Below are 15881 nucleotides of genomic sequence, written 5' to 3'. Positions count from 1 at the left end.
ATCATTGTCTTTTGATTCTCATCACAACCCTTAAGGTAGATATGATTACCCTCCATTTAACAGATGAGGTAACTGAGGCCCAGAGAGGGGAGTTACTTGTCCAAGACCACACAGTTAGTAAGTGGCAGAGGAAGTACTTGAACCCACCTGCACGCAATCCAGAGTTCATTCCATTTCAATAGTTCCCCACACGAGCAGATGCCCAATGAATATTTAATTAATTGCATTACTGAATCAGGTCCTGCATCCCTGCATGGAGCTTTCTGGGCCATGACTGTCTTCCTCAGGCCCATCTCTCCCAGCACAGGCATAGTGGGACTGACGAGAGGAGGGTCCGACACAGGGAATTATATTGGGGTTGATATCCCCTCCTCCACCCAACCACACACAGCACACTTGTCATCAGTCATAAAACTATGCAGAAAAGAAGGAAGGAAGGAAGGAAGGAAGGAAGGAAGGAAGGAAGGAAGGAAGGAAGGAAGGAAGGAAGGAAGGAACGAAGGAAGGAATGAAGGAAGGAAGGAAGAAAACTTGTTCATATTACTTATCTCAGGGAGGTGCCCAATCCTCCTGCCCCTCTACAGTGCTGAGTCTGCACAACACAAAGAAATATTTCTTATTTGTGCTAAATTTACTGTCCAGTAATTTTTCTGTTCTCATTTTCTGTGACAAGCAGCTGAGTGATTTTCTCCTGGCTTTTCTTCTGAGTCTCAACCAGTCCCATAAATCGCCACAGTTATCTCCTCTGCAGTCCTAACAGCAAAAAGTCACCCCAGCTTTGGTGGCCTTCATGGGGGCTGGCTTGTCCCCCAGAGGCCTTTAGATCCTCCCTAGGTCAGTGAGGACTTCCAGCAATACCTTGGGGTCAGAGGGCAGGCACACCTGGGGCTGGGCCTGGCATCTTCCTCATCACTGAAGCTCAGCCCTGAAACATTCCATGATATCGAGTGATTGTCTACCCTGTGCCCTGCACTCTGATGCCGGGGCTGGAGGAAGAGGCAACAATGAAGATGCAGCCATTGGTCTCTGGTGCTGGCAGCCTAGATGGAGGGGCATCTGAGTCCTGAGGAGTTGGGTCTGTAGAGCACTTTGGGAGATATCGGCTCTTGAACTGACATCCTCTCACTTTTTCCTCAGGGGTTCAGGTGGTAGGATAGTCTGATTTTAACAGGTGTTGAGTGGAGGGGTATAACACAGGCCTGGAAGAGGATCTAGCTCAACAGGCAAGGGGGTAGAAAAATATGGGTGTGTTCAAGGAAGAATGGGGTATAAAAGACAAGAGCAGAGGGACAGGGTGGCATAAAGCTGTAATCTTTTCAGGCCTGGACTTGTTATGGCAGAGCCCTAACATGGCTGGACAAAGAGCTTGGACTCTCATCCGAGTGGCTGGGTCTCTGGGCAGGGTCTGTGGGAAGTTTGCAGAGATCAGCTGCCTGGGGGCAAGAGGGGTCCTGAATTAGGAGTCAAAAGCTTGGGGACAGAGGGATTCAGGGTGGTGGGGGTGGGAACACTGGCGGTTGCCTTTGAATAATCTGCTTCCATAGTTCGTCGGGAGGCCAAAATGTTGCTGGTATGGAGGGGCAGGCAGGACTGGCCCAGGGGCAGGAAGGGGGAGAGAGCTGCTAGGGGTCAGTCCTGGGCTGCCTGTCACTGTGTGCTCTGAACCGGAATCCTCGGTGCATCTGTCAGAGGGTGGGTGGCAGGAGGATCTGACGATGATTACATTTAAGGCAGTGTCTGCAGAAATGTTAGTTTCCACCTGTTCAACTAAGAGGCAGCTGACAGAGCATACATAACCTGCCCCAAATCACACAGCCAGAAAGAATGACAGTACTCCCACATATGGCCTCCACTCCCTCCGCCCGCATCTGGGTCCAAAGGCCACCAGAGGGCGCCCAGGCCTTGGGAGACAGACACTGGCTGGGCTGGCCTGGCCTGGGACCTCTGCTCTAGTTAGGAGGCACCGGTGGAGTGAGATGGATACCATGCCCTGTTTTACAGATTGAGTTGCTGCACATTTACTTAGTAGGAAGTATGGTCAGACTAAAATCCAAGTTTCCTCATTCACAGGGCTGTGATGTTTCTAATAAAACCGCTAATTTTTTTTTTCTTTCTTTTTCTTTTTTTCTTTTTTCTTTTTTTTTTTTTTTTGAGACGGAGCCTCACTCTGTGTGCTAGGCTGAAGTGCAGTGGCATGATCTCGGCTCACTGCAACCTCCGCCTCCCAGGTTCCAGTAATTCTCCTGCCTCAGCCTCCAGAGTGGCTGTGATTACAGGTGCCTGCCACCACACCCAGCTAATTTTTGTATTTTTAGTAGAGACAGGGTTTCACCACGTTGACCATGCTGGACTTGAACTCCTGACCTCAAGTGATCCACCCGTGTTGGCTTCCCAAAGTGCTTGGATTACAGGCGTGAGCCACCGCACCTGGCCCAAAAATGCAAACTTTTAGTTAACCAAGAGTGTATACTGTATCTGCATTCTTCAGCCCATTGTACTCCAGTGGCAGTGCCAACTAAAAGTGCATTAACTATAGCTTGACAAAGGTTAATATGGCACTAGGAGTTAGGGGCCCCTGGGAAATTTGCAGTGGGAGAGGCTAACACAGAAGAGACCTTTGAGCGGCATTTTGTAGGATGCATCAAATGTTACCGAATAGTAGGGTTTCAGGGAGAGAAATGGAGGGCACATCAAGAGGGAACAGTGCATGCAAGGCACAGGGCAAATAGTTCGGAAGAGCAAGGCATATCCTGGGAATGCGGTGTGTGTAGTGGGAGGAGGGGAGACAGGGAAGGCTGAGGCCATGGAGCTGGGACTGGGGGGCAGGGAGATGCTGGGCCTAGGTGGGGAGGGGCACCAAAGGTACCTCTGTCTGTTGCCCGTGAAACCCTTCAGGGCACAGGGAAGGGAAGCTGAGCACCAGATCCCACTGTCCTGGGTGGGAGAGTGCCTGGTACTGAGGAGGTAGGGAGTGTGGGGAGAGTTAACCCAGATTCTTGCTGTCCTAGTTAACTGTTAGATATTGAAATGATCTCATTTGACCATCGTTTGACCTGTTGTCTCCCATGGGTAGGCCTCAGAGCCACACACCTCAGGCAAGGAGTACCATTCATCCAGATGTGAACACCTTCCAGAGGCTTCCAGAGGCTTCCAGAGTTCTTGGTTCACACAGGCGCTAACATGGCTGGGCTTCTGCCACTGAGGCAGGAGCTCTGTGCACAGAGAACAGCCTCATCTGCCTGCCTTGTTTCCACCTCCCCTCCCCCATATTGCTCCAGGCTATTTGGCCCCACAGGGGCCACATCTACCATTGGTGCCAATAGGTTTTCCAGGAACTGATTGAGGTGGGAGGGAGGGAGGGGGTTGTGATCAGGCTGAAGCATGGGGATTGGATATAGTCCCCGTGTCATGATTTCGTTGGTCACAGTCAGTCCTAGTGCCACCCTGGGATGATGGGGATGTGTTCTGGTCACCTTGGGCCTGGCTGACCAGCTTTCTCTCTTGGCACAGAGGCACAGAGCTTCGGCCTGCTGGATCCCAAACTCTGCTACCTGCTGGATGGAATCCTCTTCCTCTATGGAGTCATTCTCACTGCCCTGTTCCTGAGAGCGAAGGTGGGCACCACTGGGCTTTGGGAGGAGGGCACAGGGTCCTCCGCTTGACGGATGTTCAGAAGGGCCTTGGTCTTGCAAAGTCTCAAGCTTGGGTGGTGCCTGGGGCTTGGTATCCAGGAGCAAAGCAGGGACCAGCCAAGTGTGTGCCTTGAGTGGGCTGAGGAAGAGGTGGCAGTGGCTGGCTGAGATGGACAGGGTGGGAGGGAGAGCCTGGTGCTAGGTGCCTCCATGACAAGCTGTACAAATGTGTGCACATCAGAGTATCCCAGGGAAGGCGATGCTGCTGGCGACAAAGGGGCTTACACTTAGGCAGAGGTCCTGCTGTCCAAGTGTGAATGAAGGCCATGTTAGCCTTTCTCTTGAAAAGGCTCTTTCCTCACCTGTAGTGGGAGAGCGGACAGAGCCTGGGTTTTCACTTGGTGCCTTGCAGACCCTGGATTTCTTTGTGGGGCTGGTCATGGTGTGGGCAGAGGGCGGAAGAATTTAGGAGTAAAGGGGAGGATCCAGTCCCAGTCATCACTTCGGTGCTCCCCAACCCATTTCTTGTTTGAATTTTGGACTTTGGCATAGTATTTTATTTGAAAAACCAAATCTTACTGAGTTTCTTGTTTTAAGTTTGAAAATGCTGCCCTAGATGATTTCTAAGGTTGTTTCCAATGCTCTAGATCTGTAAGACATTGCAGTTTCTCCCGCCTGAAGCGGCATGAAGTGAAGCAAGAGTGAGCCTATGTCAGCTTCCAACAGATGCTCAGGACACTAAGCGAACGCTAGGCTTCCTGGACACCAGTGCAGCCGGGCGATGGCTGAGGGCTGGGCGCGTGATGCACGTACAGCACCCTGCCCCCGGGGTCAAGATAGGAGGCGGGACCTTGACCAGCCACCATCCACCCTGGATTGTCCTCAGAGTCCCCGGAGGAAGGGACCCTAGAGAATACTCATGTGCCCGGGGATGCAGACCAAGAACCTTACACCTCTGCGCACGCACGCGCGAGGGCGCTAGCCCGGGAAGAATAAACGCCAGCGGGTCCTGGGCCAGCGTGATGGATGCACGTGTCACAGGCGGGAGGAAAGACAGTTGGGCTCAGAAAAAGGGGCTGCCACACCCCAGCCCCTGCAAGGGCTCAGCCCCAGGAGGCAGGGCACGCATTGTTAGTTGCCAAGGAGCGGAGTAGGGCTGTCCCTCAGGTCACCGCGCGCCCTGGCACCCCGGCAGTCCTGCGCGCCCTCGCGTAGCAGTAACGCGCTTTGCTCTGTGTGTTGCAGTTCAGCAGGAGCGCAGACGCCCCCGCGTACCAGCAGGGCCAGAACCAGCTCTATAACGTAAGTCAGTCTCGCCGCAGACCCTCTGGAAAGGAAGGGCAGTCCCCTCCTCGGACCTAGGGAACATGCCCGCCAGAGTCTCGGGTTTAAGTCTGGTCCCCAGCTATCACCTCTGCGACCCGGCTGCAACTTGTTTAACCTCAGTTGTCTAACCCGTAAATCAGGTGTAGTAATTGTACCTGTCTCAAAGGGCGCCATAAAGATTACATGCTTTAATGGCTTGATGCGTGGAAAGAGCTTAGTATAGTGCCTGCCATTAGTGAGCCCCCAAGCCATCAGCAATTTGCAAAGGCTAGAGACGGGAAGAGAAGGCGTGTATTAGAATCTTCCCAGAGGAGGGGAAAGCGATTTCACACTCCCTGTGCAATGGGACTGTGGTGGAATTGATTACCACCTCTGAGCCCCAGCTTCTCTATTTGCTCATGAGAATGTTGTTCCTTATCCCGTTGGACTGATCGGCATATAGTTCTTGGTGACCTTTGGGGATCCCATCCACCGTCATCTTAATGCGTGTTCTCTGAGAGGTCCTCTGGGATGATGGTCTCCAGATGGACCAGTTACCATCCCCTCCCCAGCCCCTGCCCCTCTTTTTGTGAGCCACCCCAGAGAGGGAAACCATACTTTCCAGACCAGCTGGCCCCATCCTTCTGGGGTTCCTCTGTCCTGTGTCTGACACCTTCTTGTCTGTTGTAGGAGCTCAATCTAGGACGAAGAGAGGAGTACGATGTTTTGGACAAGAGACGCGGCCGGGACCCTGAGATGGGGGGAAAGCCGGTAGGGGTTCCTCTATCTTCCTGTGTGTTCCTGCATGTGTGGTGGGGTTCAGCCCAGGCTACAGGGGAGGGTTCCTCAGCTCACTCTGCAACCAGACTCGACCCTCACGTGTGGGCCCGGGACAAGAGAAGAGATGGAGACCCATTCGCTGCCGCAACCTGTTCCTTCCTCCTTGGCTCCATTCTGCATCTCAAGGGGCCGCATCCCCGGAAGTGGTACCCACTGCTCATGTCTAAGCTCTACCCACTTCCCCTCAAACTGTTCCTTGGCCATCTTGAGATGCACACATGGTGGCACCATCTGCCCCAAGAGGACAGACCTGGTGAAGAGGTCCATACAGGAAGGGCCCAAGACCACTGGATAACCCACGTATAGTTGGGGTATGGTCCCTGGGGGGCTCTGATCTTTTGGCTTTGTAGACACTATACCCTGTGGGTAGGGGAGCGGCTGGATGAGACCACAGTAAGGTAGGGTCCTCTTTGTTTTTTCTCCTTCATTCTGATTTCCTTCCTTCCTTATTTCCTTCCTTCCTTCCTTCCTTCCTTCCTTCCTTCCTTCCTTCCTTCCTTCCTTCCTTCCTTCCTCTTTCTCTATTTGTTTTATATTGACAAATTATAGTTCTACATATTTATGGGGTACGAAGTATTGTTATGATTTTTGAATATCATGTGAAATGATTAAATTTAGCTAATTAACATATTTATCACTTCAAATATTTAACTTTTTTGTGATGAGAACATTAGCAATTTACTCTTAGAGATATTAAAATGTATAATACTCACATATTAGCTATATTCAGCATGTTGTGCTGCTGATCTAAAAATAAATTACTCTTCCTATCTAATTGAGGCTTTGTACGCTGTGACTATCATCTCCCCATTCCCCATCCCCCCATTCCCCAGCTTCTGGTAAACATCATGCTACTTATCCATGCTTCTGTGAGTTAAACTGTTTTAGATTGCACATATAGGTGAGAACATGCAGTGTTTGTCTTTCTGTGCCTGGCTGATTTCACTTAGCATAATGGTCTCTAGATCCATCCATGTTAGAGTGAATGACAGAATTTCTTCCTTTTTAAAAGCTGAATAGTATTCTATTGTGTGTATGTTCCACAGTCTCTTTATCTGTTCATTCTTTGATGGACACTTAGGTTGATTCTGTAACTTGGTTATTGTTTTGTTTGTTTGTTTTTTGTTTTTTTGACGGCGTTTCACTTTTGTTGCCCAGGCTGTAGTGCAATGGCGCAATCTTAGTTCACCACAACCTCCACCTCCTGGGTTCAAGCAATTCTGCCTCAGCCTCCCGAGTAGCTGGGATTACAGGCATGCACCACCACACTTGACTAATATTGTAGTTTTTTAGTAGAGATGGGTTTCTCCATGTTGGTCAGGCTGGTATTGAACTTTCGACCTCAAGTGATCCACCCGCCTCAGCCAACCAAAGTGCTGGGATTCCAGGCGTGAGCCACCACACCTGGCCTTGTTTATTGTTAATAGTGCTACAATCAACATGGGAGTATAGACATTTCTTCAACAAACAGACTTCAAATCTTTTGGGTCAATACTCAGAAGTGTGATTGTTGGGTCATATGGTAGTTCTATTTTTAGATTTTGAGGAGCCTCAATGCTGTTTTCCATAATGGTTGTATTAATTTACATTTCCATCAAGAGTGTTCAAGGGTTTCCTTTTCTCTCTATCATCATCAACTATTGTCTTTTGTCTTTTTGGTAATACCCATCATAACAGGTATGAGGTGATCTCATTGTGGTTTTACCTTTTATCTCCCTAATGGTTAGTGATGTTAAGCATTTTTTCATGGATCTCTTACCCATTTTTATGTCTTCTTTTGAGAAATGTCTATTCACCTATGATTTATTATTAATACGAAGTTTTACAGTTTCAGGTCTTGTGTTTAAGTCTTTAATCCATTTTGAGTTGATTTTTGTATATGGTGTGAGGTAAGGTCCAATTTCATTCTTTTGCATGTGGATATCCAGTTTTTCCCATACCATTTATTGAAGAGACCATTCATTTCCCATTGTATATTCTTGGCATCTTTTGCTAATTGCTCGGCTGGGACTTATGTTACTATATTGAATAGAAGTAGTGAGTGTGAGCATCTTTGTCTTGTTTCAGATCTTAGAAGAAAGAGAGCAAAGGCTTCAGCTTTTCCCTGCTGAGTGTGGTGTTAGCTGTGGATTTATGTATGTGGCCTTTATTGTGTGGAGGCGCATTCCTTCTATATCTAATTTGTTGAGAGTTTTTAGCATGAAAGGAAGTTAAATTTTGTCAAATGCTTTTCCTGCATCTAGTGAGATGATCATGATTTTTGTTCTTCATTCTGTTAATGTGGTGTATCATGTTTATTGATTTCATTTGTTGAACCATCCTTGCATCCCAGGGATAAATCCCACTTGACTACAGTGAATGATCCTTTTAATGTGTTGTTAAATTTGGATTGTTAGGGTCCTCTTAAGAGCAGGGCTCAGGACAAAGGCCAGGACTGTCTTGGTGGAAGGGCAGTGCTGCCAGATGCTGACAGTGATTACACCTGTCCATCTAGCCCCTGTCCAGGCTGAGCCCTGTGCTGGTTGTGTTGTTGCTAGAGTGAATGGGCAGTAGAGAGGCTGTTGATTTCATTGACCACTCCTCACCCCAACTATCCAAGCTTATCTTGCTTCCTCTCCTCTTATCTGGACTAGGAGGGTGTGGGGAGGGCACCTCTCAGTAGGACCTCACTACCAGTGGCTGGCCCTGCTCCAAATGATGGTATGTGACACCTTTTGTCTTCAGTCAAAAGTCCCACTTGTCAGCTTGTGATGTGTGTGGTGTTCTGTCTGCAAAAGGACAATCTGCAGGCGTCCCCATGGCCTGCCCTGGGCAATGCTAGGGTTGGGTGGGCCCCTCTGGGAGAGCAAAGTGTATATCCAACTGCGGGTAACCAAGTATGAGCCATGAGGCCCCCAGCAGTGGCCTAGGCAAGGCTTGGGTAGCACAGGGAGGAGAGAGGCAGAGGGCAGAGCCCCAGGGAGCTGCGGTCAGGGGGCAGGATGGAGTTTGCTGTAATTTCATGGCTTGGGTTTGTGTTTCTCTCCCGCTAACGTCTTCCCTTTGTCTTTCCTAGCAGAGAAGGAAGAACCCTCAGGAAGGCCTGTACAATGTGAGTAGAGGAGACCTCACATTTGACTTTGGAAAGTTGGAGGAAGGACTGGAGGAGGGCTCCAGAGGAAGGGCTGGAGGAAGGGCTGGAGGAGGGCTCCAGAGGAAGGGCTGGAGGAAGGGCTGGAGGAGGGCTCTGGAGGAAGGCAGTTGCTCCACACTCTGTGGTCTTTGTCCAGACCTTCCCTTCTTGGGTCGAGTAATGTCTCACCTGCTTGTGGCCTGCAGGAGCACCTGCTTCTAGGAAGCCTCCTTAGCTAAAAAGTGCCGAGTAATCTCCCTTCCCTCCCTCCCCGACCGCTTCTGCTGGATTTCCCAGGTCGATCAGCCTGGGGTGTAGGGAGACACAGCAAGGTCAAGCTAGGCAAGGACAAGGTGGCTGGCCCCTTCGAGGGGCTCCTGTTCTGAGTGCTGAAGTCTTCTGAGTGTCCGCCCTTATAGGAAAGTCAACCTCACACTCCTGGGTGTGACCCTGAACCCTGATTGTCGATCTGGTTTGCCATGCAGGACACCCTTGCTGGTGGCAGCCTCCTGTTAGGGAGATGCCTGCCCACTCCTCCCGCGGGGAGGGAGGGTTGATCCACAGCCCGTTTGTCTGTGTAAAGAGACAACTTGCTCAGATAAATGATTCTGGGGCTCCAGGTGAGCCTTTGTTTTGCCCAGTCTCCATGTCTTTGTCTAGAGCTCCACATCCTATCTTTTTGAGCCTAACTTAGCTCCTCAGCTCAGTGCAGAGAGCTGACAGCTCAGAGGAGACTCCAAAGGGCTGAGGACAAAGTGGGTAGGCTGGAGCTGGTTGTGGGCAGAGAAGTTTGTGTGCATAAAGTTTGGAGCCTTGATTGTGGGAGCCCTCCCTCCCTGCCACTGCTGCCAACTTGGGGATCAAGAAGCTTCCTCTTGTAGGGGAGCCTGCTGCTGTCTGCATTAGTTGGTAAAAATCAGTGTTCCATGCCCTGTTCTACAGGCACTGCAGAAAGATAAGATGGCGGAGGCCTACAGTGAGATTGGGATGAAAGGCGAGGTGAGTGTTACTGTTTCTTAATTCCCAAGGGAGTTCCTCGTGGTCCTCCAGACATGCCTGCTGCAGGCCCCCTTTCCCATCCACTTCTCATCCCAGCGGCAAACGCCCATGTGGTGGCCATCAGAGGTGAAGGCGAACCTGGCAGTCACCCAGTCGGGCACAACATAAGAACTAAGGAAGGGCTGATGCTCTTTCAGGACTGAAAACCAAATCTAGATTCTATGACAGCCTAAGGTTTGCAAGAGCAGGTCCATTTTAATAATAGAAAGCATCGAGTGCTTAATACGTGCTGCCATATTCAGTGCGCAGGACCACAGGTCCCAGGGCAACATGAAAATGTGGGACCCTCTTGTTCATCAACAATTAAGGATTTCAAAATGGTGAGAGTGAAGCACTGACCCCTTCCAAGCAGGGGTTCTCTGTAGTTTTATTTAATTCCCACAACAACCCAATGAGAAACATGTGCCCTGCGAGGCACAATGAGGCAGAAGACCTTACCCAAGGTCTCCTCGCTGGTAAAGGGGGGCGTGTGAGTGAACTGACTATGCCAGAGCTCATAACTGCTCAAAACAGCTGGTTGTCAGTGAGCAAAAATGACTAGCCAAGAACTTTAAGAGCTGAAGGGAAGCCCATTTATCCAAGCAGTGGGCAGCACAGGTCCTGTGGGCCCCGGACCTCAGGAATCTGATGTCTGTGAGGACCTGACTGGGGTGGAGCAAACCCAAGCCCCATCGTGGCCAGGCCTCACCTTACTCTGCAGAGATGAAGGTCTGAGGATCCTTCTGTCTCAGGGACAGGGGTGCTGCTGGGAGACAGTTACCTCTGACTTCCTGGGTACCTTGGAAGGGGCCCTTGAGCAGAAATGCCACTACTGACTGCCTGACTTTCTAATCCTTTTCTCATTTCACTCCCAAAGAACCAGCGCCGGAGGGGCAAGGGGCACGATGGCCTTTACCAGGTAGGAGCTGCCGGCGTCCCTTCTGCGGAAGGGGCACCACCTGACAAGGGGCAAGATCAAGGCCCCCACATTTTGTCTGCTGGTGGGCAACAGCTGGGCAGGGCAAGCCCAGGGCACCCATTTAGGCCAGCGGCAATGCCACTGCCAATAAGTCCCTAGAGCACAGCTGGGACTCAGCCATTCAAGCAAATTACTTGGCTCCAACCATGCCTTGCTTGGCCATGGCAGATAGAGCAGCAGCTGTTCAGAGGGTATGCGGCCTCCCCGCAGGTGCAGATGGAGGCAAAGGACCACACGAGTGATTATCCTGCCTCTTTGGGTTCTTGCAGAACCCTCACTCTGTGTCATTTCCTTAGGCCTTGTAAGATGAGAGGTTGGATGGGAAGACTGAAGGAAAAAAAAGCTAAGAAAAATGGCAGCTTCAAAAAGAAAATGTTATGTAGTTAGGTGCCTGGTTTTTGCAAATCAGTGCAGGCAATTATGTAAACTAAGCACGGTCTACTTCTCTCAAATACGATCCCCAGCAGGTTGTCATTTCTCTCCTTCTGGCTCCCATGGGCTGTTCACAGCTCACTCTTCTGACTCCAGTGTCAGCCCAGCTTGCCTGAGTTGAGTGATATCAAAATGGCCCCAGAAACTTACCTGTGTGTGGCTGCTGTTGATCCGTCTCCTTCCTGGCCCCCGGACCAGGGGGACACGCATTCCAGCAGGTTTGGGGCCAGCCTTGTGGGCCTGTTCCTGACCAAGAAAATACTAGAATCACTGGGCCTGGGAGGGAGGCTCGCAGAGGGCTGAGGCCAAGGAGTCCCTCTTCTCCCTGTGACAAGTCCAGGGAGACAAGTCCTTTGGGCCCAGGTATTAGGGACAGCAGATTCTCTGGAGCAGGCCTGGGCCCTTCCCCCTGATTCCTGTCCAGTATGGGAGGTGGGAGACTCCTTTCTCTTAGGTCCAACAGGAAGTTGGCGGCGCCCAAGCACTGTAAGGGACAGCATTTGAGGAGCTGAGAAGAGGGGTGAGAATTTAGCTGGAAAGGAGTTGCTGCAGGGACGTTCCCAGCAGGGCACAGAACCCATCTACCAACGAAGCTGTTGCAGCCAAGGCTCCCGCCCGTGGGGTCAGGGGGATTTTTCCTGGGCCTCTGGAGGCTGCGTGGGTGGTCACGGGGCTGTGCTGCAGAGACACCTGTTGGCCTCCGGATTGGCTCCTGCCCACACAGGTTACTGACCCACTTTTGTTTTCTGATTTGCTTTCACCAGGGGCTCAGTACAGCCACCAAGGACACCTACGACGCCCTTCACATGCAGACCCTGCCCCCTCGCTAACAGCCAGGGGATTTCACCACTCAAAGGCCAGACCTGCAGACGCCCAGATTATGAGACACAGGATAAAGCATTTACAACCCGGTTCACTCATCTTCTCAGCCACTGAAGTATTCCCTTTTATGTACAGGATGCTTTGGTCATATTTAGCTCCAAACCGTCACACACAGACTGTTGTCCCTGCACTTTTTAAGGGAGTGCGCCCCCAGGGCTTACGGCCCTGGCCTTGGGCCCTCTGGTTTGCCAGTGGTGTAGGTAGACCTGTCTCCTGGCAGTTCCTCATTCTCCCTGGGAGGCTGGCACGCTGCCTCTCACAGCTGAGTTGTTGAGTCTGTTTTGTAAAGTCCCCAGAGAAAGCGCAGATGCTAGCACATGCCCTAATGTCTGTATCATTCTGTCAGTGTCTGAGTGGCTTCACTCCTGCTGTAAATTTGGCTTCTGTTGTCACCTTCACCTCCTTTCAAGGTAACTGTACTGGGCCATGTTGCGCCTCCCTGGTGAGAGGGCCGGGCAGAGGGGCAGATAGAAAGGAGCCTAGGCCAGGTGCACCCAGGGAGCTGCATGGGCATGGGAAGGTGGGCGGGCAGGGCAGGGTCCACCAGGGCCTGCGAGGGTAGCGGGAGCAGGGTCCACCAGGGCCTGCGAGGGTAGCGGGAGCCTCCCTGCCTTGGGCCTCTGTGCCGCATCATTGAACTGTACCACGTGCTACGGGGGTCAGAAGATGAACAGACTGACCTTGATGAGCTGTGCACAAAGTGGCATAAAAAACAGTGTGGTTACACGTGTGAATAAAGTGCCAGGGAGCAAGAGGAGGCCCTTGATTCACCTCACACTTCCAGTGAATGACAAAATCATCATTGTGAAGGCCTCGCAGGAAGACCCAACACGTGGGACCTGTAACTGCCCAGCGGACAGTGGCAGGACAGGAAAAACCCCAGTCAATGTACGAGGACACTGCTGTGTCATTACAGGCCACAGGCCATGGATGGAAAGCGCTCTCTGCTCTGCTTTTTTTCTACTGTTTTAATTTATACTGGCATGCTAAAGCCTTCCTATTTTGCATAATAAATGCTTCAGTGAAAATGCAGCTTTATTCTAAGCTTTATTTCAGCAGTCAGGCTTCTAATGGCAATTCAGCCATCAGTAAATCAGCAGGTTGCCTTTGAGGGAGGAGGGGAGCAGAACTGCTGATTCTCAGGAGAGAACAGGACAGTTCCTGGGAACCAGCACATGAGCGCAGGTGCATCCTGCGGCCCGGAATGCCGCCATGTGGGTGGTGTCGCACAGGGCAAGTGGGCCGGGCGTCCAGGCTGGGTGGCTGTGCCTTAGAGAGAGTGGGTCTCGGTGCAATAAGATGTGCCAGGATGGCCCCAGAACCAGAGAGGGCTATGGGAAAGGAGCCCTGCAGCACGGCACCAGCTTGTCGGGTGCAGGAAAACAAGCGCGAGAGACCGGCCTGGCACTCAGGCATTGGAATAGGCAGTGTGTGAGCAGGTGTCCGGAAGTTATGCACAGCAGCCGACACCACAGTGCAGAATGTCTCAGTGCAAAGGGTTTGAGGGAGGGATGGAGGACAAGTCTTTTAGGTGTTTCCGTCAACAAAAGGTGGCCCCGTTCCTAGCAGTATTTCCTCTAACTGCAGTGGCTGTATCTAAGGCCCCAATTCAACAAGCCCACCAACTAATATTGTGTGAAGACTGAAATCTGTACCTTGACTTTTTCAAAAAAGAAATCCAAGACCATGACTGTTAAACGTCCCTGAAAATTTGGGATTCCAACAGGAGCCAAGCATATCATCGCTAGGCATATTTAACAATTCACAGGCAACTCATAAAGAGAAGCCATTGGATTTGTAACAGCCTCAGGGGAATTCTGCTACTCATTGGGCTTTTAAAACTGAAGTCTGGTTCATCTATTAGTGAAAGAGAGGGCCACTCATACCGAGGGCTTGTGCTACACCAAGTTTCAAGGTCAGCTGACTTATACATACAGGCTGTGTGACCTGGATGGCTAGTTTGAAAAAAGTGAGTTGACCCAATTCTGTCAAGAATATGTCTCAGTCTAGGCATGGTGGCTCATGCCTGTAATCCCAGCGCTTTGTGAGGCTGAGGAAGGAGGAACCTTTGAGCCCGGGAGTTTGAGACCAGCCTCAGCAACACAGGAGAACCCTGTCTCTAGAAAAAAATACAGTCGGGCATGGTGGCATGTGCATGTGTTCCTCACTACTCAGGATGCTGAAGCTACAGGATCGCTTGAGCCCAGGAGGTCAAGGCTGCAGTGAGCCGAAATCCAGCCTGGGTAACAGAGGGAGACCCTATCTCAAAAAAAAAAAAAAAAAAAAAATATATATATATATATATATTTTTTTATATATATATATATACACACACACATATATATATACACACACATATATATATACACACACACATATATACACACACACATATATACACACACATATATACACACACACATATACACACATATATATACACACACATATATATACACACACACATATATATACACACACACACATATATATACACGCACACATATATATACACGCACACACACACATATATATATACACACACACACACACATAAATATTTTTAATAACATATGTCTAAAGAGGCAAGGAGAAAAGCTGGCACTGGGCAGTGAGCTATGGTGCTACAACGAACCTGGGGTGGGGGCCATGAGGCTACATGCAAGGTAACCACACAGACAGCAAGCTGGGGGAGAACTGAGATGTGCTCACAGAAGCAGGGCTGAGAAACCAGTTTCTGAGAGAGCAAAGCCCTGAATCCGAAGGGAGAGTGGCTAGCCCTGGAACTGCCAGGCTTCCTGCCTTTCCTGAGGTCTGGCAATGCCTTCTCCACAGCACAACTGCACTCCCTCCATCCAAAAACACTGTTGGTTATTGATGTATCAACTTATTTCAAGAGGAAAATCCCTAAATATCCATCGTAAGATGTAGATCTGTTTCATGGGTTAAAATGTGAAGATGTGCTTAGAATCAACGAAATATGGAATTTTCCTTATATTGAGGAAACACATATATATATAAAGATGGAAGCTTTCAATATTTTTCAGACTTTTATTCAAATGTCACTAAACTCAGAGATAAGATATGAATATTTCTGATTGCTTTTCTTCCTAGGGTTTAATTTGAGGTCATTCTTGGAATAAGATCCAAGGTTACTAGTTTACAAGGTTCCTATAAACAGAGAAATACTCAAAGCTGCAAAGCCTGGCTTGGCAGAGAAAAAAGGGCAGATGACCAATTTAGGCTAAGAGGACAACTTCCGGGGTAATTTAAAGCCTTGCCATCTGGCCAGCTGTTAAGCCACAGGCCTCAATCTGTCCAGGAATAACCTGTGATGTGTTTTGGTTGCTTGGTGCTGGACATTTCAGTTGTTGATCAACAACTACTTTTGTAAACTCATGACTAAGTCCTAACACTGGATTTCCTGTTAACTTCAACCTGGGTCTTGGGGAGAGATATAAGTCCCTCCAAAAAGAAAAGAGTAAGGGCAGATATTATTCACATCCTGCCATAGATAATTCAGCTTTGTATACAAACCTGGAAATGGGTTAGAATTTAACCACTTCTTCAAAAAGAACGACAGGGTAACAGAATCTCATCAGTGGTTTATCCTCATGCCTTAGGAGATGACAAATGAGTTGTGCTTGCTAAGTCTTTGTTA

At 49.8% G+C, this 15881-nt stretch overlaps 1 protein-coding gene across 4 annotated transcripts in view; it reads left to right on the top strand.

Moving 5' to 3' along the window:
• Nucleotides 1-13252, top strand: part of CD247 (CD247 molecule) — a 90098-nt gene extending 76846 nt beyond the window's left edge. For 2 of the 4 annotated variants that reach the window (XM_045392143.3, XM_065520915.2), the window contains exons 2-8: nucleotides 3511-3614; nucleotides 4878-4934; nucleotides 5628-5708; nucleotides 8836-8868; nucleotides 9832-9888; nucleotides 10805-10846; nucleotides 12103-13252. In XM_045392143.3, coding sequence (XP_045248078.1) covers nucleotides 3511-3614; nucleotides 4878-4934; nucleotides 5628-5708; nucleotides 8836-8868; nucleotides 9832-9888; nucleotides 10805-10846; nucleotides 12103-12168 — 440 coding nt within the window. In that variant the 3' untranslated portion in view covers nucleotides 12169-13252. Of the gene's footprint in view, nucleotides 1-3510; nucleotides 3615-4877; nucleotides 4935-5627; nucleotides 5709-8832; nucleotides 8869-9831; nucleotides 9889-10804; nucleotides 10847-12102 lie in introns of all 4 variants that reach the window. The other 2 variants (XM_005539877.5, XM_065520875.2) reach the window with 1 other exon arrangement.
• Nucleotides 13253-15881: the final 2629 nt, after the last annotated feature.

Source organism: Macaca fascicularis, chromosome 1 (assembly GCF_037993035.2).
Source record: "Macaca fascicularis isolate 582-1 chromosome 1, T2T-MFA8v1.1".
Taxonomy (NCBI): domain Eukaryota; kingdom Metazoa; phylum Chordata; class Mammalia; order Primates; family Cercopithecidae; genus Macaca; species Macaca fascicularis.
Note: the sequence above shows the minus strand (reverse complement) of the source record. Positions and strands in the feature narration are given on the sequence as shown.